General features: G+C 37.8%; 1 protein-coding gene across 4 annotated transcripts in view; it reads left to right on the top strand.

Moving 5' to 3' along the window:
• Nucleotides 1-13337, top strand: part of dcdc2.L (doublecortin domain containing 2 L homeolog) — a 109220-nt gene extending 95883 nt beyond the window's left edge. For 2 of the 4 annotated variants that reach the window (NM_001086176.1, XM_018266220.2), the window contains exons 9-11: nucleotides 1659-1759; nucleotides 10460-10866; nucleotides 12438-13337. In NM_001086176.1, coding sequence (NP_001079645.1) covers nucleotides 1659-1759; nucleotides 10460-10864 — 506 coding nt within the window. In that variant the 3' untranslated portion in view covers nucleotides 10865-10866; nucleotides 12438-13337. Of the gene's footprint in view, nucleotides 1-1658; nucleotides 1760-10459; nucleotides 10871-12437 lie in introns of all 4 variants that reach the window. The other 2 variants (XM_018266221.2, XM_018266219.2) reach the window with 2 other exon arrangements.
• Nucleotides 13338-24545: the final 11208 nt, after the last annotated feature.

The raw sequence follows: 24545 nt of genomic DNA, 5'->3' as shown, positions 1-24545 counted from the left end.
ATAAACATGTTGTCTTGTACCCAAAAATTGCAATTTGCAGAAAGCACCACTTTAATAAATGAGGAAGCTAATTAGCAAATGCTCATGTTTAATGGCTCTTAAAGGAGCTAGAATGCTATATTTATTCTGTAGAGTAAAAAGCTTTGAAAGCTTTCTGTTTGTTTAGGATAGCAGTTGCAGTATTAGCTTAGTGTGACAGTTCCGGTCTGAGTCTCTCCCTGCTCACTTATAGCTCTGGGCTCAGATTACAGGAGAGAAGGGAGAGGGGGAGAGGAGCAAACTGAGCATGCCTGGGGCAAGGAGGTTTAAGCTAAAGGCAGGAAGTCTGATACAGAAACCCATGTTATAGAAGGAAAGAAATGCAGTGTTTCTTTTGACAGAGGACTCAGAGCAGCACTACTTTGAGGGTGTACAGGGATATTTAGGTGGACCTTTCTGATAAGGCTTACTTATTTTCCTTCTCCTTTAAAGAAGAATGTTTGTTCCCCTGCAGTGGTTTTTTTTATGTGTTCCACTGCAAGCGGATGCATCGGTAAACACAACCCATGAACACTCATCTCTAAGAGCCCTTAGGAACAGTGGCATAACTATAGAGGAAGCAGACCCTACTGTTGCAGGTGGGCAGGGGAGCAGGGGGCCCGGCCTGTCAGGTCTTCTTCTTCTATAGCTAATATAAAAAAACCCTCCTCCCCAGCTGCTCTCGTACCGGCGAGGAAGGGGATTCAGAGCAGGATGTGGGCGGAGTCAGGGTGGGACATGGGCAGGAAGTGGGCGGGAGGTTAGGGATAGGAGTGTACCGGGCCCCTCTGAAGTTTTTTTTCAGGGGGGGGGCAGTGCACACTAGTTATGCCACTGCTTAGGAATTCCCAAACTGCAGTCATTAGATGTTATTGAGTTACAACCTGCAATGTCCTCCCCCATCCTATTTAGTGGCCAAGAGGTCATTTCCAGAACACCAGTTTGTTATACAGCATTCTACATAAAAATTGGCATCATTTAAATTTACTAGTAAGATAATAGCCCGATAACTCCATGGTTAGCATTGGCAGATTCAAATGAGAGGTGTTGGGTTTAATAGTTTTAGCTGTGTGAACTTTGCACGTTGTGTTTGTGTGACTTTCTTCTAGGTGCTCTGGTTTCTTTCAAAGATTTAAAACAATGTTGTAGGTTAATTGGTTTCTCATAAACCTGAGCCAAGCTTTTATTGCTGCTAATGTACAGTTGATAGGGAAATTAGATCGTAAGCTTTACTAGGGAAGAGATTTATGTGAATGACTCATTTTACTGTAAACTACTTCTGAATATGTTAGCACTGATAAATTATCCTATAATTATATAATCATTCTTGAATTCATAATTTAAGAAATCCAGACTAACGCATAAGTAATAAACTTTGGATCAAAATTTGTTCTGTTAGATATTTTATTTGAAACAATACACAAAAGATCATTCTAATTATAGAGTGAGGAGTAATGTTACTGGGAATCACATGTGTTATATGAAAGATTGAATACCCTGGTATATCAGCAGTTCACATCCAATTCATTTATTTTGCTGAATTGTCAGTTTTATGTTGAACATTTTTTTATTATTCCACCAGGGGCCAGAATTGAGCTTTCTATGAAATAAAAACTATTTTTTTCTTCCCATTTTTGCAGATGATGGCATTTTCAAAGCTGCTAAAGACAGATCAGAAATGTGGGGGGCATCAGAAGTTCAGGAAGACGAAAACACTAAAGTGGAAGTTCCGGTTGATCAGGTAATTTGCCTTACAGCTTTTAAGCTATCAAATGGTAATGAGAAAAAGAAAAATAATACAAATTGTTAGCCTCCTCAACACTGGCAGCTGAGGCTGGGAAGCTATAAAGGGCTCATTTTAAACCTCATATTCCAGCAGCTAATTAAAGTTGCAATGGAAAAGAGTGCTTTTAATTTGAAACATTCAAAGCATTTTAAGGCAATTTTTTAAGGAATTGTAAATTGGCAAATGCTACTATTTTTTCAAGGGAGATTAGCATAACTGTGACTTATTACCAGTACTCCCTTTACACTCAGTTCCCCCACTGACAGCCATGTATTATATTGTGCAGCTTTCAAAAGCTGTTAACTGCATCCTTCCCAGTTTAGGGAATTTATGGCAATTTACAGCATTCCTTGATGTGAGTGGCTGTTGGGGCTGATGTTAAGCACCAGCTGCAGAAGGTAAACTTCTCAATATTATACTCTAGTTTTCTTGTCGTATAATAGATTTAAAGGAGAAAAAATTATCTTGGGTTATAATTAGATGCATTTCTTAGTAAAGTGATTACCAGCTTCTGTAGTTACCTAACAAAGAGACACCTGGCTTTGCAATAGCTTTCTAAGTACTACCCTCTTATGGAAATCACAGTTGCTGCTCACATTATAGTTTTGTTTATAGCGACACTACTGTTCTCCAACAGATGTGTTCATTTTATAGACAGTAGGTGGCTAAATTAATATTTACTAGGTTTTTTTTGGCAGGGATGGAGTGCTATGATAAGAGTGGAATTATTTTGGGCCACCTTTACTGTATGAGAGACCTACAATTAATTTGTTTAAAGTGAGCCCCTGCCAAAATCCATATCAGAAATAGTCAGTATTTTTTGCCTCATTTAGCAAGCATTCAACGTGAGAAACTTTTAACAGAAGCAAATATGCTATAATATTTGCGAATATTACAGTTTGTGATTTCCATGGTGTGAATGCAAGTCCTCTTTCCTGCACTGCAGCAAAACCATCTCTTGATGTTCTCCATAAATGAATACACAGAGTTAAAATAGTCCTCACTTTTGAAAAGTACACACCAGAGGGTTCATTATTAAGCCAGGGGAAACATGTAATAAATGTTCTTGTTGCACTGCAGGTTGCTCACTAGCCTTGCTCTGAGTATAACAGGTGTTAACAGGGCCAGAACTTGGGGTAGGCAGAAGACTTAAGTGCCTAACCCCTCCCCCCAGAATTATGCCCTAGGCACATACCTCTTCTGTCTGCCTACCTTTAGTTCAGGGTCCTGGAGGATCAATCCTGCCTGCCTCCCTGCCATCGCTCATTTCATGGGACTTTCTGGCCTTAGTAATGTATATGTGTTATCTGTAGCTTTACAACAAGATACTGCCCATGCCCATGGTCTAACCTCACATTGACTGCTTGTTTTTTTTTATAGGGGTCATTAAAATCAAGTAGAATAAACCAAATTATCATGAAAAAGCATGATAAATCTATCGAATCATTGGGATAATGGGCCCGGGTGCTCATGCCCCAGACCTTCAGCATAGGGGAGTAATTCACGACAAAAACAGCATTAGGCAGGCACCAATCCGGAACGTCCAACAAAAGTAGAATCCAAGAGCCAAAAATTGAATATAAAAATATGATACTTTATTTTACACTACATCTAAAAGAATGATGCCTGATGCGTTTTGTGTCATGAAATACACACAAAGTATTTAAAGGAAAGGGAGCCAATAAGAGATCACTAAGGCGGAGTTAGTAAAATTGCCTAAGGTGTAATTATCTCTAGTGGCCAATTTGTAGAATACACAATATACAATGTTGCAAAAAATGTTTATCCACAAAATACAAAAACATTTAGATGCATAATGTAAACGATTTTTTGTATATATAAGTATGCTTAATATAATTATATAAATATCTATAAATATATACATATAGAGATAAATAAATATGACAATATATAAATCAATAAATAAGTAAAGGGTTTCATTTAGATAAAGCAAGAGATATCAAATTCAAAATGTAACCCCATTGGTTGTCTGGTTGCTAGGTAAAAAATCCATTTAGCTTCTTTTTTCAGGAGATCTGAAATTGTACTTCCTCCTCGACTATTTGGAACAATTTTGTCTATAGCTATTATACTTAAAAAAGACAAATTTCTTTTATTGCAATCCGCAAAATGTTTTGCTACAGGGGTTACACATGTTTCTTTTGAAATATTGAGTATATGCTCTCTAATCCTATCTTTCAATACTCAATATATCATATTTTATATTCAATTTTTGGCTCTTGGATTCTACTTTTGTTGGACGTTCAGGATTGGTGCCTGCCTAATGCTGTTTTTGTCATTAAAATCAAGCACAAGGTGCATAGTGCACTATAGCACTAAACAAATACAGAAAAACTCTAGTGCCATACTACTGTACACGTACATGGTATGCACCTGAATTAGGCAATAACCATCGAAAATCAGAGACAGATTCCTCAAAAGGATCTAGTTTATTTGCACCACCCCACTAATGCTGTCAGGGTTCTCAGGATCAAAGTCAAGTTAAAACTTAACTTTTAATAAAACTAACGTATAAAAGTAGGAAAAAGCACAAGACCCGTGTATGTTTACTGTATGCCCTCAACAAAAATGGTGGTATTGTAAAAAAAATATGGGTGGCATATAGAGCCATCAATCCAACATACAGAAATCATGAAAAATCTCAACCATGAGCAAGCATAAGCTGTGAAATAGCTATAAGCTATACTGCCCAGTTTGCACCCCAGGCCTTGTGAAAGGCTTTTCTTAGCAATTAGGAACTTTGTGAACATTAATCGAACAAATCTCAACCTTTTGGAATTTATTTGCTAACCAATGCTTGGTCTGAACGCAAGATTGAAGCTAAACAGGGAGTAGGTGGATTGTATGCAAATTGGGGGGATTTTTCATAGTGTACTGTAGGCAGACAGTAAGTTTAGAGCTCTCTCACACTTTATACCTCCCTAGTGCTCTTCTTATGATCAAATTAGGGGGGATTGCAGGGAATGCCCTTATGCCACCTACCTATCATCCCCTGTATATTCAATACTACTGAATACAGGAATAAAGAGGGCCCGGGGGAACAGGGCATGTTGGGAGTCTGCTTCCTCGACAGTGAAGTGATGCCTGATGTATTTTAACCATTTCTTCTGTGACCATGGCCAATTTCAGTCTGGTGGGGTTTTCAGAAAATGGTCTAACTAAAACGTGGAAGACTTTGCCTTAAAGCTAATACATAAATTAAAATGAAACATTAAACATTTTTATTTTTTTTCCAGCAACATGTCATGATATGGTAGTCTAACTTAGCTAATAACTAGTATAAGGTACTGTTTCTGTATACAGAGAAAAAAAAACAAGTGAATCAAAAAATAAAGAATTGTTTGCTTAGGACACAGTGGAAAATTGCATATTTTATATAATATGCATATTTTGGAGCTTTCTGGATTTGAATCAGAGTTTTTTGAGAAAGCTGACTTTCTGTAACAGAATCTCTGAGCTACTATACATGAGCTTTTTGACTTGAAAGCCTTGCAAACAATATTTATTCCTAAGCTACATGAGAAGTTGTTTCCCACGAAGACCCAAAACACCATGGGAATCAGAATCTGAGCATGAACTTTTTAATTCACATAACTATCAAGTGGATGAAAAAGTTTTCTTTGACATGGATTCCTGGTTATATTGCAGTGTGTTTGCCTGGGTGTCTGGATACATCATTGATTGCTTTCATAAACAAAACAGCCTCAGGGTCTCAGGTGCATTGATTTCAGTAGAACTTTGAATAGTACATATTTATGACTTGGGTAAAAGGGCCCTACAAAAAAAGTTATACTATGCTTTATAAATGTATGTATAGTGAGGGCAGACTATGCAAACATTATGTATAAATGCATTTCGTTCTGAGTTTTGGCACTATTGAGCCTTTGAGAATTTCTCTACCAAACATAGATATGCTTACAACAAAAGAATTTCTCTAAAGACAGAGGGATTTCAAATTGTGCCCAACTGCTAAATTCAAATTGCTAATTTATGCCAAGCCCAGAACTGAGGCTGTTAACATGTGAAAACACAGTAGTTGATTCAAATAATGTATAAAATAATTTTACTTGGGTTAAGTTTGCCTGCATTTTGTTTTGCTGGGGTCCTCTGTACTGGTTAAAAGCCAGCCCAGAGCGAGCTATAATGGGATCTCTTGACCAAGAAACATGATATCCCATACCTGTAAAGCATTTACCCAACAAACTTTGGTCTCAGCTTATTAAAATTGAAAAGCAAGTATATATAAAGTCTAAATTCCAAAACTAATAATTGTTCCAGATCAGAAAATGTATACCTTTGTTATACTCAAGATTCTTAGTTTTCTACATCATCAGCTGTCAACTTAGTTGAGAGCAATAGGTAGTGGTGGCAGACAGAGCCAGGCCAAAAGGTAAAGGTGCCAAAGGCAAGCCCAATGCTGTCACCCACAAGAGGAGGGTTGTGGGTGCACTCCTAAGGCCATATAAAAACATATTTAAATACAATAATCCCCTGTCTAAAAAAACAGGGTTTTTTGTTACAAAGTTATGATCATAAAATTGGTAAGCGGCCATACCACGTCAAGGTAAACCCCATACGGCGGTCCCTAACCTGTTTACCTGTGATCAAAATATAAAACCTTGGTTTCAATCTGTGGACTAGATCCTCCCAAAAGTGATTGTGAAGAGACTATAAGAAGAGCACTTGAGAAAGGAGGCTGCGCCTCTGAAACTTTGTGGGGATCTCAATAAAACTTCAACCATTTAGCACCAATGCCTCTGTGTGTGCCATCTGATTTTCTATGAGTATATCACTATAGTGAGAGGTCTTCTATTAAACATCAGTAGATTCTGTTGCTTAATAGAAGAAATTATTTCCCTGTCTCTCAACCCTGCACCAAACGCACAGCTGACTGCTGCTTACAATCATACTCGAAACGATGATGGAGTCAGGGTTGTGACATCCAAAATTCTTTTTATATTCACAGGTAAAAACCACCACAAGGTTTTGTATAATGAAGGGAAAAAAATACTTGTTTTTGTGAATATTATCTTTTACATCATGACCAGGCTATGATTCAGTCTTAATAAGCTCATTAACGTGTACATGTTTTTTTTTTCGCTGTAGGATATAATCTGTGAAATGATTTTTATGTTAGCAAATTAATGTCACACAGTTCCTTCAGTGCCAGGCAAAGAGAAGCTCTATGATTAAATCATACACTCATTCATGGGAGAGAATCAATTGAAGCTGGGCAAAATTTCATACTATACCAATATAAGAACCACTTATAAAAACCTTTTAAAAGACACAGTACAATTATTGTGTGCAAAATTGATGTCTAATCTGTAGGCGTTGATGAGGTATAACTCTGTGCATTTGGTTTTTAGAATATCGTTAGTTGTAGGCTTCAACTAACAATATTCTAAAAACCAACTGCCCTGTTGCAGGCAAAATACAGACCAGAAGGCTTATTTTGCTCCATTATAGCAGAATCAGAAGGAGCCCATCCCAATTGTACTCCCATTAAAACACACATGAACTTTGCATCCTCTTATTGAAAATTAAAAAAAGCTATACATGAGTCTATAACTGAATGATAACATCTGGTAGGAAGGTCCAAAGCACATTTTCTTTCTCCACTCACACATAATTATCTATTAACTTTACCCTTGTTCTATTCCCTTTTACCAATTATAAATATTTAAAGAGAAAGGTACACTATACTCAGAAAGATGCTGCAAATGTTTTTTATTGCCACTAAAACACTTGAAAAAGACCTGGTGTACTTTAAAAATGTGGTGGTAATAGTTTGCAGCATCTTTCTGCACATGGTATACCTTTGCCTTTAAATATTTTTGATATATTATTGCTTGAGGATGGGAGCAAGGTGAATAGCATACAATATTTATTCAAAATATACTGGTGACTAGTGAGTTTTTATTAATTTTCCCAATTATCTGCTCCTAAATCCAAGTCCTTTTTCTTCTAAAAGCAAAGGCATATGTTGACATTGCCATTATAGTGTTCAGTGTAATCTGTAAGTTTAGAAACATAGACCCAACCTGAGGCTCAGTGATGGTATACAGACTAATAATCATTTAGTACCCATTCTGTATCTCTGGGAAATGGACTCATAAGCTGGAAAATTACAGCATTTTGTGGTGCATGGTATATATACAGTATATATCCTTTTTTGTTTTCCTCCTGTAATGGTTTCCAAAGGATGGTAATTTATCTTCAATTGTCAGTAGTGTATTTTTTGGGGCCTGGGACCCCCCCACACAGTGCAGGAAAGTATTCTGAGCACCCACACAGGCTGGGGTGGGAGCAGTGTGAAACCCCAGGTCCATTGTTCAAATCTATATCGAACACCACCCCACACCTTTCGCAAACTACAGATCCTGCCACTGTCCAGGCCCCACCATCTCCCAGACCCCGCCATCGTTGCCGGGTCTGCTGTATGCTAGTTACACTAGTTACTATATGACAAGCAACGGGGGGGGGGGTAACAGCATGGGGCTTGCCTTTGGCACCTTTACCTTTTGGCCTGGCTCTGTCTGCCACCACTACCTATTGCTCTCTCCTTCAACTAAGTTGTCAGCTGATAATATAGAAAACTAAGAATCTTGAGTATAACAAAGGTATACATTTTCTGATCTGGAACAATTATTAGGTTTGGAATTTAGACTTTATATCTCCTTGGTTTTCAATTTTAACAAGCTGAGACCAAAGTTTGTTGAGTAAATGCTTTGCAGATAAGGGATATCAGGTTTCTTGGTCAAGAGATCCCATTATAGCTCGCTCTGGGCTGGCTTTTTACCAGTACAGAGGACCCCAGCAAAACAAAATGCAGACAAACTTAACCCAAGCAAAATTATTTTATACATTATTTGAATCAACTACTGTGTTTTCACATGTTTACAGCCTCAGTTCTGGGCTTGGCATAAATTAGCAATTTGAATTTAGCAGTTGGGCACGATTTGAAATCCCTCTGTCTTTAGAGAAATTCTTTTGTTGTAAGCATATCTATGTTTGGTAGAGAAATTCTCAAAGGCCCAGTAGTGCCAAAACTCAGAATGACATGCATTTATACATAATGTTTGCATAGTCTGCCCTTACTATACATACATTTATAAAGCATAGTATACGATTTCTAGCCTTCTTCTTTAGTTTAACTTTCCTTGTCGTTTAACACACAGGCCTATGCCACATACAGATGTGTATTAAACATTTGGGGAATATCTCCATGTGCTAATACAGACTTGAAGCATTAAGCTTATTTTTGAGTGATTACATCACCTCTCAGAAGATTTCCCCATCATAACTAAGAATGTGCAAGATATACATTGTGCTGTAGATCTCCAAGATATAAAACTTTGCTCCTTGGTATATTGTCAACTGCAGCCCGTTGGATGCGCTGGCTAATGAATAGTTGCATGTGCATAATGTAGAAGTTTTATTGCACATTTATGCACAGGTCGTTCCCTAAGCCACAATTTATGACTGGTTGCTACAATAGATTCCAGAGCGGCAGCAAAGTTAATGAACATTTGTGTCTGATGGACCTTTGGCATGCGTTTGCATCAGGCACCAATTGCACATTGCTTAAACGAAAGTGTTCGCTTCTAATAGCTTAACCTGCTTTGGAAATCTTTATCTTTGTTGAGTGCTTAGTGTGTCTTTGTTAGGGATAATTAGCTAAAAGGAAGATCCTTTTATTTTCAATTTATGGTAATTGTTAGAATTAAGTTTGTATTATAATTATTTTTATACTTCTTTTAGTTGTCAAATGAAAAGTATAATGAAATTAGCTCGTATTTTTTTTACATTCTCTATGGTATAATGGTCATTAATATACAGTATAAGATGCCATTTGTACTCCCAATAGTCCTTTGTGAATATGTTCTTTTAGTGACACTGTTGGGGACTGCATTTTATTTTACTGAAATATGTTTTAAAATATTTATTGTAGTCCACTGCTGCACCTTTGACATTATTAGCCGCATATATAAAATATCTGCATCTTCATTCTAAGCATATAGCATGCATGCTAATTTAAATGCCAATCGTTGACAGAGTCCCATATTATATATTTATTATTAAGAGATATCAAAACGTAACTTATTATATTTCAAATAGGGCATATGCAGAGGTGTTTTCTTTTACAATTTAAACATTTAAAATGTTGATAATTTATGAAGATTATTATATTGATGATGTTAAATATTTGTAAATCATTCTTACAGTACAAGGTCAGGCCAATATTTAAGCTATAGTTTGATCTTTTGCCTACTAACAAATATGTGTCTGATTCTTTGGATATAGACCTAGGTAGCCAACAAGGGCTGTAGTTGTGCAGTCATGATGTATTTGTGGTGGTTAGTAGTCACTAGAATCAGAAGCGGCTAGGATGTGGGTATTTGGTCTGCAGAATTCTTATGAGCAAGTGCTGATCAGATATTTATATCTACAGTCAGTTGTGTATTTGTATAAACAATATTGTGCACGCACCCTGATTTTGTTGTTTTAAAAATATGGTATGCCAAATAAAATTATGTACACAATTTAATCTATTTGTAAGCACATAATCCATATTTTGCATTATGTTTTCTTAGTGATTAAGACTTTTTTTATTTGTATTTATCCCCACAGAGAGTTGCAGAAACTGTAGAAGAGGAAGAAAAACCAAATGAAGACAATGAAGGCAGTGACCTTGGTGATCATGGTGATGAAGATACAGAAGGTGAAGGAGAAGTAGAAAACAAAGATGATGAGGATGATGAAGGTGAACAAAACAACATCATAGAGGATGAAGCCCATGGAGAAGAAACAGATGAAGTTGAAGATCATAACATGGTAAGTAACGAAGCAACAACGAATCATGGGAATATGAGCAAAGATTCTGAAGATGAGGTTAATACTGAAGATACTGAAACTCAGGAAGAAGATCCACAGCTAACACAGTCTGTAGAAGATGAAGAAGGTGACGCAGTAGGGCACATAAATGGTAACCACGAAGAAGGGGAAGAAGATTCTGATGCACATAATGATAAATAAAGGCAGGTAAAACTATCAAAAGAAAAATTGTGTATGAATTATAATTCAGCCTTATGTATTCTTGCTAATATATATGGAAACTGTATATTTTAAATCAACTTTCCTTCTTTACTCAATAATTGTAAAGGAAGTTGGATTTTTTAATTGTATGTGTTTTATATACTTAATATATTCTGGCCAATATAAATACATAAGTAATTTGCACTGTCTGGGTAGCTGATTAGCTGCCCAGTGTTTGCCATACATTTGAGTACTATTTACAGCTTCTGTGAACTGATGAGCATTTAGTGGGCTGCTGGTTGACAGCCAGCGTTATAATTTGGTTTTAATGGCTTGAGCTTTGACAGCAAAAACTCAAATGGGCAAGAGCAGCTACTACTGAGTTAGGGATATGAAATGCAGATCATCACATGCCTGATGTAGAGTGTTTTCGAACTGCTGGAAAACAATGTCAGACAAAAAAGGCATGTAAGGGTCATCACTTGGGCAATACAGATTATATTGTACATAATATCATTTTTGTTCTAATGCTTTTTAAGTTGAAAACCCTAGCTAATATAACCCTAATTTGGTTACTGTCTCTTTAAATAGCATTTAACCCATGGCAATCCAGGGCCGTGAGTCCCTTTTGTGTATGAAAAGTACTGGGAACTGGGATTTACAGTGCCTCCACCTAGGGAACACTGAGGAGCACACCTCAGGGGATTTCCACTAGGAAAAATAAAACACATAGAGTTTGCAGTAAAATAAATATAAACTATATGTAAAACTGTATTTAGTAACTGTAAATGCAAATCACACAATATCACTTTACTCTGGGGAACCTGTGTAGACTATCAATCACTGGCATATTTTCTCAATGCCACAGTCCCACACTCCACACCGGGTGGATAAATGTATAATAAATCCGGTCAGTTCAATGTCCCTTCCCCAAGAGCTCCTATGTCCCCAGGTAGCGCTACTTGCCCCAAGGTACCTTTCCCTTTGAAAGTAGTAGCTGCTCCCATATTGCAGGTACACAAGCAAGACCTGTTCTCACCCTGGGGAAAGACACAGTAGCCAAAGTATCCACAGGCAGGAGATAGAAACTGGCTCTCCCTGATGCTCAAATACTTTCTCAAGCAGAGCAAAACACAGCCCTTTCCTTCTCCTTCTTCCTGGAAACTCCTTTCAAGCAGCACTGTCACTCTCCACAGATTTGCATCTCTCTGGCTGCTGCAGCAGGGAACCCTATATAAATAGGTAACCCTGTACATTTGGCTCCAAAGTCAGGCACTCCCCCTCTCCCAAGGATGCACTAGGGCACCCAGCGAATTGGATGGCTCTCCAGCCTGTAACTGAGCTGGATGATGTCACAGACAGAAAAACAGAGGAAGGATTTGTCTGATCCCCTACGTTAACACCATAATGGCAGTATTTTTAAATGTGATCTACAAACTGAAATATGTAGCTTGAGAACGTATATTTTGTCACTAAAAATAATCTACTGTTTCTGCTAACATGGCTTTACTCACAGCTCATTTTGCCAAATAATACCTACATTAAATGTCCAGTTTATTGTGTTTCCACACAGGCTGAAAATTCACTTCCAAGACCAACATCATCAAGACTCTTGGAAAAAATATCTTCTCCAACTGAAAATGATGAATGTGCAGTTATTGAGCCTTAGGCATCTGAAGAAGTCTTTTGAACAATACTACCTAAGTACTTGAATCTTTATTGTAGTCTCACTATAATATTAGGGCTAATATGTGTATATGTTAACATAAAGAGCTAAAACTTATTAATGCTGAAAAAAACACAAACAAGTCTAGAGCTGTTACAGTAATGTATGCTGTTCCCTCTCACATTCTCTCTTTATATACATAGATGTATAGATAAACCAGGAGAACATTGTTTCTACAAAACTGATTATTTTTATCTAAAACTAATAAAATGTAATAGGGAAACATTTTTGACATATTTATTCAGTGCTTTTATATGGTCAGATGTATTTTAATAGTCATTAAAATGTATTTAGTTAAGCCATATTACAAATCCTATCAACAATGAAATGCTGCACTGCTCCCCTTCATCAATGTGTTGCTTTTTATGTTTTTGTTGTAGTTTGTTCATGCATATTTGATGGACTGCATAATTTTGTTTCTTTTTTAATTTACTTTAAATAATTTAACTGAGAACTGTTCTGTTAATAGACACAAATACATTGACAAAAACTGTTATACATTGTAGAAATCGTATTTGTAATGTAGAACTTTATTATTGTGTTGTACTGGATCTTACAGAAATCGTTGTCATATGTAACATAATAGTGTAGTCCATACAGCTACGACTCTGTTACAAGTACTAGAAACATTTGGCAAATGATGGCTGTCTTAGAGCTCTGGCATTTGATGGACACCAATTTATCCTTATATATAGGTTTGCTTTGGAGATATAGTGGCAATCCTGAATAAAGTAGGAATCTGCTGTATAACTTGTGTTTTTCATACGAATAAACCAAATCCATAATTTTTCAATTTGCCCGAATACCAAATCCTCATGTGCATTCTGCATTTGAGATATGTCAAAGACTGCAATTGCAGCTTTCAGTTGCTTAGTCTTTCAAGTCACGTGACTTTAAGGGGCAAATTTATTATGAGATTCACGTTTACCACAGAAAAACTCACCCAATGATGTAACTATAGCGGAAGCAGACCAAGCAGTCACAGGGGGGCCAGAGGAACAGGGGCCCCCCAGACTCCTTTATATATAGCTAACAATAAAATCCCCCATCCCCAGCTGCTCTCTTACCTGCGGTGTAAGCCAGGGGTTTTTAAGTCAGCATGGGGCGAGAATTGGGTGGAGGCAGGGCGGGAAGTAGGCAGGAGGGTTGGGAAAATGGAGTGAGATGGGCCCCTCTGAAGATTTTTTTTGCAGGGGGGCCTGGTGCACTCTAGTTACGCCACTGAACTCACCCACTTTCTATTCATTCCTAGGGGTTTTTTAGAAATGCTTTTATCAATGGGTAAAAGTTAGAGTTCACCATTGGATAAATACTCGCTTATGAATGACTAGAAGGTGGGTGAGTTTTTCAGTGGAAACTCTAATCTCACATTAATAAATCTGCCCCTAAAGGGGTTATTTATCAAGGTCCGAATGTATCTCAATATTGGCTGCTACAAACTCCGATTTAACCCGCTTGGGTTTTTAACGCTTATCTATTATTACATTTTCCAGAAAATTTGCTTTGCGGGAAAAGCTCAGATTTTGTCGGGAATTTTCCCGAATTTTTCGGAGTTTTCACCCGAAACCCCTGATACAACCAAAAATCTATGGGACTGTTCCCATTGACTTTTTATATTCTGGCTTTTTAGCCCTCGGGGTCTAAAAAAATTCTGAAAAATTTGTGATTTTTTTTTAAAAGTCCGATTTTATAAAAAAAAAACGTTTTTTGGGGAATTTCAGGTATTCGGAGCTTAGTAAATAACCCCCTAAGTGTTCTGCTAAACCAAATCCAAACCATAAAGATTTGACTGGAGAGAGGAATGTAGATATACAGTCATTTTTCCATTTATCCTGTTAACTGAGAATTATGCTGTTCAAAGGGATGCCCCTCAAGATTATAATGGCCTCGAACTTGACTCCTTTCATAGTGGACAATCCACCCATTTTTTTGCAGGTTATTAAAATGAAGTTGCAGCCAGCTTTTTACGCAACCCACAAAGAAAACCTTGAAATCACCAACAGGTCCAGGCAAATTATAATTGCAGGGTTCCCTTACACCAATGTGTTCACTAACATGTAATGCATCAGAGCAGGCTATTGAAGGAGTGTGTATTGGCACAAGTATCATTCACTTATTAATACTATCAGTACTTGCTCACTTTTGCAAGTGAGCTTTGCACTAATTAACCCAAAATCCTCACCACAAATATCTTTTCGCACAAAATCAATGAACACTAGTCTAAAAATATAGAGATCCAAATTATTGGAAAGAATCAGAAAACTGTGTGTTTTACCAACTTTGTCAGGAATACAACTTCAGAAATCTTGTGCGTGGTATAGTTGTCAAAGGTCTTGCTTTATGAAATATGATCTTACTGGTCCTGCCTATTTAAATCATCATTATTTCTGGAACAGCGGGCCCTAATAAGATGCTTAATATAATTCTCATTTAATAATCTTTACAGTGCGTGCCACTGACTGTGCAAAGCAAAATGCAGCAAAGGGCTGATCAAAAAGAACCGGGTGCCAGGGAATTTTGCATCTTAAATTATCCTTTCACAGAACCATCTAATTATGCTGTAAGTTTTCGTAGCATCAGTTCCTTTCCTTAATGCTTAATATTGCGGCTGTAATGATAAAATGGATGGAATGTACAAAAAGAGATCTCAACATGAATACAAAAGAGTCAATTTGTATCCATCTGGGTAGATATAATCTGACCCATTTTGATAATAGCTCAGAATGAGTGTAATATAAATACTTTTTTGGCATGCACAATTTACAGATTATCTCCCTATGGCGGCTAGGGGCAGGGATTCCAAACATATTTTTGCTAAGCGTCATTTGTATTGTAATGAAAAGGATGAATAAACAGCAGAAATAGAGAAATGGAAATAAAAAAGCCAGCATTATCATGGTTTCTCAGTTATTTAATGGATTGCATTCACATCCATTTTGCCATTTTATGGAAAGCAGACGTGACCTGTTCATTAATATAGAAACTGCAAATAACGTTGCCTTTTTGCTAAACCATTTCATGAGTTTAGAAACTTAATACTGGCAGCAGAATTGTAGCAGAATGCCTTTGTTCAAATTATATTTATTTCTTATAAATAAACTGCTATATACTTTCCTCCAGTCTAATGTGCATCATTTCATCCACATGAGATAAGTAAAGCACCGGGATACAGCGCACCCACAACAATAGCATCACTAAAGTCAGATTAATGGGTTTTTTTGCTCAAATCCTCATTTTTCATAGAAATACAAATACCACTTTTGTCTTTTATCAATACGTTTATAGCTGTGTCTCAGCACCTGCCAAATAGTCCATCTGCTACAGGAAAACAAGCATCACAATCTGCTCTAAGAACATTGGCAGAGCCTCAGTTCACACACCACAGCAATAATATTGTATGGCTAACTATTCAACAGCCAATCACAGATGCAGACTGACACATTTCCCCAGTGATTAAAAGATACATTTGCTTGGAGACCTCCAATAATGCAATAAAAATGTAAACACAATGAGATAATCTCTCCGATTTGGAGCTGCACCGGCCAGTAGATGAACATTTTCAGCAGTCTCAGTTTATGCTCACACAAATAATACTAAATACTCCTTGTTATGGATAATTCTCTTGAAAAATGCTTTCATTGGTCAGACAATGCTTCATGAAATAAAAATTCTAAGTAATCGTCCATTATGCCTTTATTTCATGGGTTTTAAAGTTTTTTGTAAAGGTAATTGCTACTGAAAATAATATCTGTGCCTTGCTATTGCCTGCACTGGCAGTTCTGCAGACCTGTGAAGAAGCTTGCAAGGCATTATAAGAAATGAAGAATGAGCTAGTCAGGAGTGACGAACGGTATAGACAGAGACTGCTTTCAATTTAGGAATGTAAGTAATCTTCATAAAAACATGATGTATTATCTCCAAAATGGTAAAATACTTTTGCATAATTTCACTTGTTTTAACTGAATAAATCAGGAGATGTTAGACACTTGAATATCGCACACATTAATTCAAACAGACTAAGTCCAGTAAGAGGTTGGCCAGCAAAATATTCAGAAAGCTCTGCAGAAAAACAAAACTGCTTTTATTCTTGAAGAGGTTTTTGTAAACAGTAGGGTTAACGATTTAAGGTGTAATTTACTAAAACTCATGTACAGCAAAAACTCCTGGCATTTTATTACCGAAGCACTAAGGCAGAAAACGGCATAATTTAGATTCCAAGGCAAAAAAATCATGAAACAGTAGGTTTACCCCAAAAAAACATATATTTTTGTAAAGTACACATTCTGCTGATTCCAAAATGGGTAACTATGCCTCTCTACTCCTAACGACCAAACATCAAAGCTTGTCTGAACCTAGTGGTTTTTATAAAAATGTATTAAAATTCTGAAAAGCACTGCGTATCTTGACAGCGCTATATAAATAAATGATGATGAAAATAAATGATGATGAAAAATCACTTCAAAGATTTTACTTTGATTCACGCATTGTATTAGGTACCAAGGAAAAGCACCCTGACTATGATTGCCAGGGGTCCACTGAACAGTTTGATGCCCATTGTGCATAGGTTTACCGAAGTATCTGGCATTTAGAGACCCCAATATAAAGTAAGCGCATCCAAATTGTCCAGGACTTTACTTCCATTCCCGGATTTGTGAAAAGGCCACCTAGACCCAGGCCTAGGGCGGCAGGATTTTAGGGGGGGTGGCATGCTGCCCAACCACACCCATATCAAAAACACTGGGAATGCGCTGGAGATACAATAATTTTTAAAAATTTCCATGCGTAATCCCCATTGCTCCGGTCCAGATGATGAAAATTTGCATGAACAAAGGGGAGGGGACAGGGGCGACAATTGGCAGTGGGCCTAGGGGCGCCCACTATGTAAATCCGGCCCTGTTTTCTTCAGCTACTGAAAAAACAACACATTTAATGTTTTTTTTGTGGGGTAAAAACACTGAAAAATATATTTACCCCCCGTGTGGTCCGAGCGCTTGCCTACACATCCCCTTCCCAGCGCGCCGGCGAAAAAACGCCGGCGCAGCTGGTGTAATTGAATGGGGACGCACACGTCCCCATAATGCGGCTGGGCAGCATGCCGCCCCTATTTTTTGCCGCCCTAGGCCTTGCCGCAAATCCGGGCCTGGTTGCAAGGCTTATCAAATTTGTCGGTTTTGGTAAAATATATGAAAATTGCCTCAAAGCTTCAAATTTCCAGCATCATATCGCCCATGTATCATTACCAGTGTAAATCATTCTAAATATGAACGCCAGGGGTCTACTAAACAGTTTTTATGCCAAATATGCATAGATTTTCCAAACTATGTGGCATACAGAGACCCCCAAGTTTAAATAGTGCAAATTAATTCTCACATATGACACGTATGGCTACTACAATATAAGCACCTGGTATGTGTATTATGTGCCATAAGACTCCCTAACAGCATGGAGACCCTAGAAAACCAGATATTTTCTGAAAGTACACATTATGATGAATCTAAAACAGGTAAATATATCTTTCTACTGCAAACTACCACTACTACTACTACCACTACAAACTACTACTGCAAAGCTATGCTAAACATAACACTTTTTATATATTTCTTTCAGGCAAATAACACATAGTGCAGTAATAATAATAAAAAAGCTATACAATTGTGTAAGTGTGCATATGTGTGTGTACACTAGGCAAATTGTGTGTTGTGTGCCTGTGTGTGTGCATGCAAATATGTGTGAGTGTTGTGATTCCCCAAAAATGTACATGAGTGTGTGTAAGTGTAAATGTAAGTGTTTAATAGTGTAAAAAGTGTGTGTTTGTGTGTGTTAACAATAACCTGGGGTTGCGTAGAAGAAAGAAGGCTGGAGGAGCTGGAGGGAGTAGTCTGATGGATGATTCCTGGGTTGGGGGTGTCGCTATAGGAAGCAGGAAGTAAGTAGTGGAGCAGGCATTAGGTACACATGTCTATTGGGGCCCCTGGGTGATCACACCTCAGGGGACACTTTCCAGCCTACTCTGCTCGTTGCCTAAGGGCTTCTGAGCAAGCGGGGAAGAAGCAAGTGGCTTTAAAACTACATTATCCACAGAATGTAGATTCTACATAGTAACATAGCAAGTTAGGTTGAAAAAAGACACATGTGCAAGCACACCGACATCTTGAGGAGACTTGTGCTAGAGGGGTGCCCCACACATATTTGGCGACTTTGGCACACTTCAGACCTGGGGATATATGAACACCATGTCTTGGCTACAACTAATTGAATATTAATACCGGATTGTCTGGGACTGCTTACTCTCTCAAAAATTGAGATTGTGGTTCATTATTGGAGTGCTCCGGTTTGGTTCCAGACACGCTACTTTTACATTACAGCATACAAATTGCTATCCGTGCTGTGGTATACCTAGAGACCATTACAAGGGATCCCTTTTGCACATGCAGCGCTGCTTAGTTTTATTTTAATTGGTTTTTAATTTGATACTGGCCTAGTGTTGAATAATAAATATTGCCTTTTACTATATACTTGGAAGTATTTATTTACAACTGAGCAATTTGGGGTCACATGGGCAGGGGATAAGTCCCATTCCTGTCGTGTATATACTGGAAAACACGCAAACACCACCAATACCCAATACAAGAGGTAAAGAGGGACCTGAACAAAAGAGCATACAATCTAAAAGGAGAAGAGATTGAGAAACAAAGTGTGACAATGGGCAAAATCATAAGTCTACAAGGTGAGAGATGTGGAATTGTATATAGCATTTAGCAGTGTATAATGTCTACTGCAGCAATGCTAAGATAGATAAGGGTACGCTTCACCAAAGAAATGTGTTTTAAGAGATCTTATGAAGACAGATTGGGAGAAAGTCAGACAGAATATAGAAAAGAATTCCTAGAGAAAGAGGCACCTCTTGCAAAGTAGGACTGGAACTAGGGGTAGGCAAAAGAGGGGCATGCATAGGGTGCAACAAAAGTGGGGAGCCAAGCAAATAGCTCTTGTTTTGCCTACGCCTGGTCCGGTGAGCTTCTCTGTGCATGTCCCCCCATCCGCATCACCGGAGAAAGAGCTAAGTGGCTGGCAGGGATTGCCTTAGGTACCCGGGCTGGTTTTGGCCCAGGCCTGTTAAAAAGCCATGAATGTGAGCATGTGATGAGGGGAGTTTGAAGTAAATCAGATGTGCAAGTTAGGAAGTGGCAAAGGATGCAAACACTGGGAGAACAATCAAACTGGAATCAACCCTAGGACCCCAGTGATGCAGCATACCTACTGACCCACCATGCTGCCCATGGAATAATCAGAATTGAGTTTGAACAGTGCTGTTAATGGTTTAAGGTGTGAATGTTCCCATGCTTTTATTGGCAGAGAGTAGGTTACTGAAAGACTAAACAGTTATATCATAAAGCTCTAAATAGTTATGTTAAGCCTCTTTGAGTGGATACCCGACCACTTACCCCAATAACCCCCTCAGTGTAAGAGGGTTATAATAACAGGCACCCACATGTTAGGGAAGGTGCAAAGAGTTCACAATCCAATTTACATTAGTTTACTTTCTTTTTACAACTGCTGTCAATGGGTGATTTCAACTGACTCCCATCCTTTATATAAAGTACATCATTACGACATTACTAATGTGAATGATGCATCATTTCTATAAAGCGCTGCGGGATATGTCAGTGATACACAGTATGAAAATAGAATAATAAAAGTATGGTTTCTTTATCTGTCGCTGCTATTGTATGGGAAAATATAATTAGTCCACATCAGGTATTTCAATAAATTGATCGCTGTGATAGAAAGCCTCTGATATACTTAACTCCATTCTGAATTCAATTCTGCTTTGGTCTTGGCATTTACATTTAATTTGATTTCATTATAGAGAGATCATAACAGTACGGCAAGCCCAAGCTTTATATGTGCATTTTTTCTGAACCTTACAGTGGCAGCTTTTACAGTATTGTGGAGCTGTCAAAACACAAAGCAGGTTAATCTCACCTTCTCAGTGACGCCATTGTGACTCATTTAATGAGATACCATGGATGAAAACTGTGGGTGGCATTTATAATCATGCAGTGACCTTCAACAGGTATTTTCTTTTTTTTATTCCAGTTAGTCGGTTTTTCACAACCATTCTTTAATTCTCACATCTGTGCTATTCTTTTAACATTAGTTATGTGTTTACGAGAATGCAAACAATTCTGTGCATTTCATATAGGAGTTGAGACCTGAAAAAACATAATGCAGCTCAGCTGCCAGCAAAAATAATGATTGGGCCAGTGTAAAGTTCATGGAACAAACCGTACTGGAAAGTTTGTGATTCTTTGGCCAAAAAAAAAATTCCACAACATCTTAAAGGACATGTAAAGTCAAAAAAATAAAATCCCATTTTTACTTTCTTTAATGAAAAAGAAACCTATATCCAATATACTTTGATTAAAAAATGTGTACCGTTTTTATAAGAAACCTGACTGTATGCAGTGAAATTCTCCCTTCATTTACTGCTGTGGATAGGAATTGTCAGCCGGTCCCTAACTGCTGAGCAGGGAAACAATCATACTTATGAACAGCAGGGGGAGCCCCCGCCTTACTTACCAGCCATGCAGAACTCAAGCAGCTTTGTTTATGACGATCCCTAAGCAGCCAAGACCACACTGAGCATGTGCACTTAGTCTTAGTCTTGCAAAGATGTTTAACAAAGTTATAAGATGGTGATTCCCTGTAGCCAACTTTGAAAGCATAAATTATTTGTTTCATTAGGCTTGTGGTGCAGTAAGTTCAAGTTTATATTTAGTATACAAAATACAGCATTTCTAGCCTTTTTCTATTTTAGACTTTACATGCCCTTTAACACAGGTTTTAAGCAAAAGCGAGATGCACAATTAGGATTTCAAAGGGGGTTATTCATTAAAGTCCGAATGCCAAAAACTCCAAAAAATTTATTATCTTTACTATAATATCCGAATTTTTATTGGGAAAAAAAATGCGAATGTTTCGAGATTTACTTTACTGAGGTTGTATATAAGTCAATGGGAGATGTCTCTATCCTATTTGGAAGTTCCTGTGTTCTGTGCTGGAATTAGCCCCAAAATCCGATTATTTTGGAATTTTTGGGCAAAGATCTCAGTTTTGTTGGGAAAAAGCAAAAAAATTGAGCGAATTCAGGAAAAAACTCAGAAAACATCATAAGATTTAGATTTTCACTCAGTTTTTTGTGTTTGTCCCCAATCTGATTAAATCACGCTTTTTTAATAATAAATAAGGTGGATTCTAGTTTGGCAGACACCATGTTAACCAGATGTAACCGAATACTTCCACATCAGTGAAACAGCAGAACCATTTTTCTTTTTAAGGGACTTTTGATGTAAGTGCAGTCTAGTCTATGAGGAAGACAAATCATCCAGTAAGTATACATTTTTAGCAAAAATGCAAATTTTTCTCGCATTTCTTCACCACAATCTGGCAAGTTTGTTCACACTGGAGCCGACATAAGGGTTCCGGACGCAGATACTGCTCGCTGTAGGGGCTGAAATCAGCCCTATTCTTATAAGCTCATTAGGGCAGGACCCTCTTAGCCTTTTGTATCAGTTACAGTAGCTATGTTTGTAATTCTGTATGTTCCTTACAATAAACTACTGCTTTTTTCATCTGCAAGAGAAGTTAGCATTTAGGGTGCTTTTAACCTAAACACCTAGCGTTTACTGACTGGGAGGTATTCGGTTCGAAGTGGCTCTCTCCTCTCCCTGCCCCACTTCCACCAGTGTGTGTGAAGCAATTGCGCAGTTGTGCATGAACACACAAGCCTTCTATAATAACGGCGTCCACTCCTCCACGGCTCACTCTTCGCACCCAACAGCAGCTTCAGGCGCAACCCCCTCCTGTCCACCCAATTAAGAGAGTGTTGAGAGTTATTTATTAAAAAAAACTACTCCTGAGTGCAGTTTATTGCAAGTGTATTTGTCACAGCATTTTGGTTAATTGATCCTTTGCCTGTTATTCGGGTATGCTATAAAGGGGATATCATATGCCCACTGCACACGCAGTGGCCGGCATTTGGGGTAAGTATACGGTTGTCATTACCATGCAAGTGTTTTTGGATTTGGCAAGGATCTGGTGTTATAAATAAAGCCGACCTTCACCCACACTCCTGTCTCAGAGCCATTTATTTATGACAATCAGGAGGAGGGGGGTAAAGGGTATTGCAAAAGGTGGTGGTAGGATGTAAGGCTAGAGGCTTAACCATCTCCACATCCTCACTGCCCCTTCTGCTTGCAGTATGTACACACACTTCCCTGCTCCAGCTTTCTGTTTGTCTTTATTGTCAATGCCTTTGGCCTTTGCTCCTCCCTTGTTTGCTTTTCCCTGCATGTTAATGGCTCTTGAGAAGCACTTCCACTGCATAGAAAATTGCATTCTCTCTCTGCACCCACTGCTGTGTAACGTCTCCAGGATTTTGCAATCTGTATTTTTTCCTACCCCACCAACCAGATCCTTCAATCCTTCTTCTCACACACACATAGGTCAATATAGCCAGTACTTAATTTCCACGGCATAGGCACTACCACTCCAGCAGCGGAATATAGCCAATTTAGTTTTTTTTTCTTCAGCACTTTCTTCAGAATCTCCCCATTGGTTTGTCTGTTGGAGGGAATTCTGGGAGTAATACTCATGCAATCATTATGCCTATTATTATTGATTATGTCAAGCACTTATACCATGCTGTAATTACTGTGAAATGAACAGTACCCAGGGGGAATTTCTTTTTAGAGAGTGTTGAATTCTTGGTGTTTTCAGACTTGCTAAGTGTTTATTTCTTTGGCCAACATTCGGCATCCCTGTTCTTTTTCAGTCATTTGCCTGGTTAAGTGTATTCTCATCTGCTAGTAATACAAATGAAAGCTGTTATAGTGGAGACTGAGCCTATTAATAACTAAAATCCATTTTAAAGGGCAATTGCTTCTGAGTCATTTCACTGGCAATATCTTGATGGAGTTGGGGTTGATCATGAAGTGATTAGACAGCCTATGCACAGTTTGGGATCTAGTCCCTTTTTTTGCTCTTACTAGTGCACAGAGGCACTTTGCATTTACTAATGGTGCATCCACATACTCACTGTGCATACAATTACTTTCTGCTGGGCTATCTAAGAATTGGTTAACTGTACTGTACTAATGTGCATTCACATGTGCATATTGTTTTTCCTAGTTATGTTATTTTTATTTGCCCATGTTTGAAGGATGATCATGCTGGTCTATACATGCATGGCAGACCAGGATAGCTTAATTAGATAAGTGTTGAAATTCATTTGCTTAAAATCTGAATTACTGATGTGACTGTGCTGACTATGATGATTGTGTTCATTCCTGCAATGCTTTATGACTCAGATCTTTATAACAGAATATAATGTCACAGATGTCACTATTCCTTTCTGAGACATTAGGTCTAGAAACCTGTTATCCAGAAAGCAATGATGTCCAGGCCATCTCCCACAGATTGCATTTTAAGCAAACAATTCAGATTTTTAACAATTATTTCCTTTTTCTCTGTAATAATAAAACAGTACCTTGCACTTGAAGGTAACTAAGCTAAATATAGTCATGTCAGAATATATTGATGTCAGAACACTCCTATTGGGTTTATTTAACTTTTTTATAAGCAAACTTAAGATTCCTTATCTAGAAAACCAAGGTCCCAAGCATTTCAGATGATAGATGTTGTACCTATAATTACAAGGTTGTTGTTAAAGAGATACTGACACCAGAAATTGAACCTTTTTTTTACATCTGACATAAAAATGACTTTGCTTCTTATAATTTTGTATCTGCCTGATGCTTTTAAATTACCTTTCTTACCTTTTTTTCCCTATGAGGGGGCTGCCATATTTGTGCAGCAGCACTATAAATGTAAACTTTAACTTAACAAACCTCTCAGCAAAAAACTCAGCATGACATATAGGTAACTTTTAAT

Source organism: Xenopus laevis, chromosome 6L (assembly GCF_017654675.1).
Source record: "Xenopus laevis strain J_2021 chromosome 6L, Xenopus_laevis_v10.1, whole genome shotgun sequence".
In the NCBI taxonomy this organism is placed as follows: domain Eukaryota; kingdom Metazoa; phylum Chordata; class Amphibia; order Anura; family Pipidae; genus Xenopus; species Xenopus laevis.
Note: the sequence above shows the minus strand (reverse complement) of the source record. Positions and strands in the feature narration are given on the sequence as shown.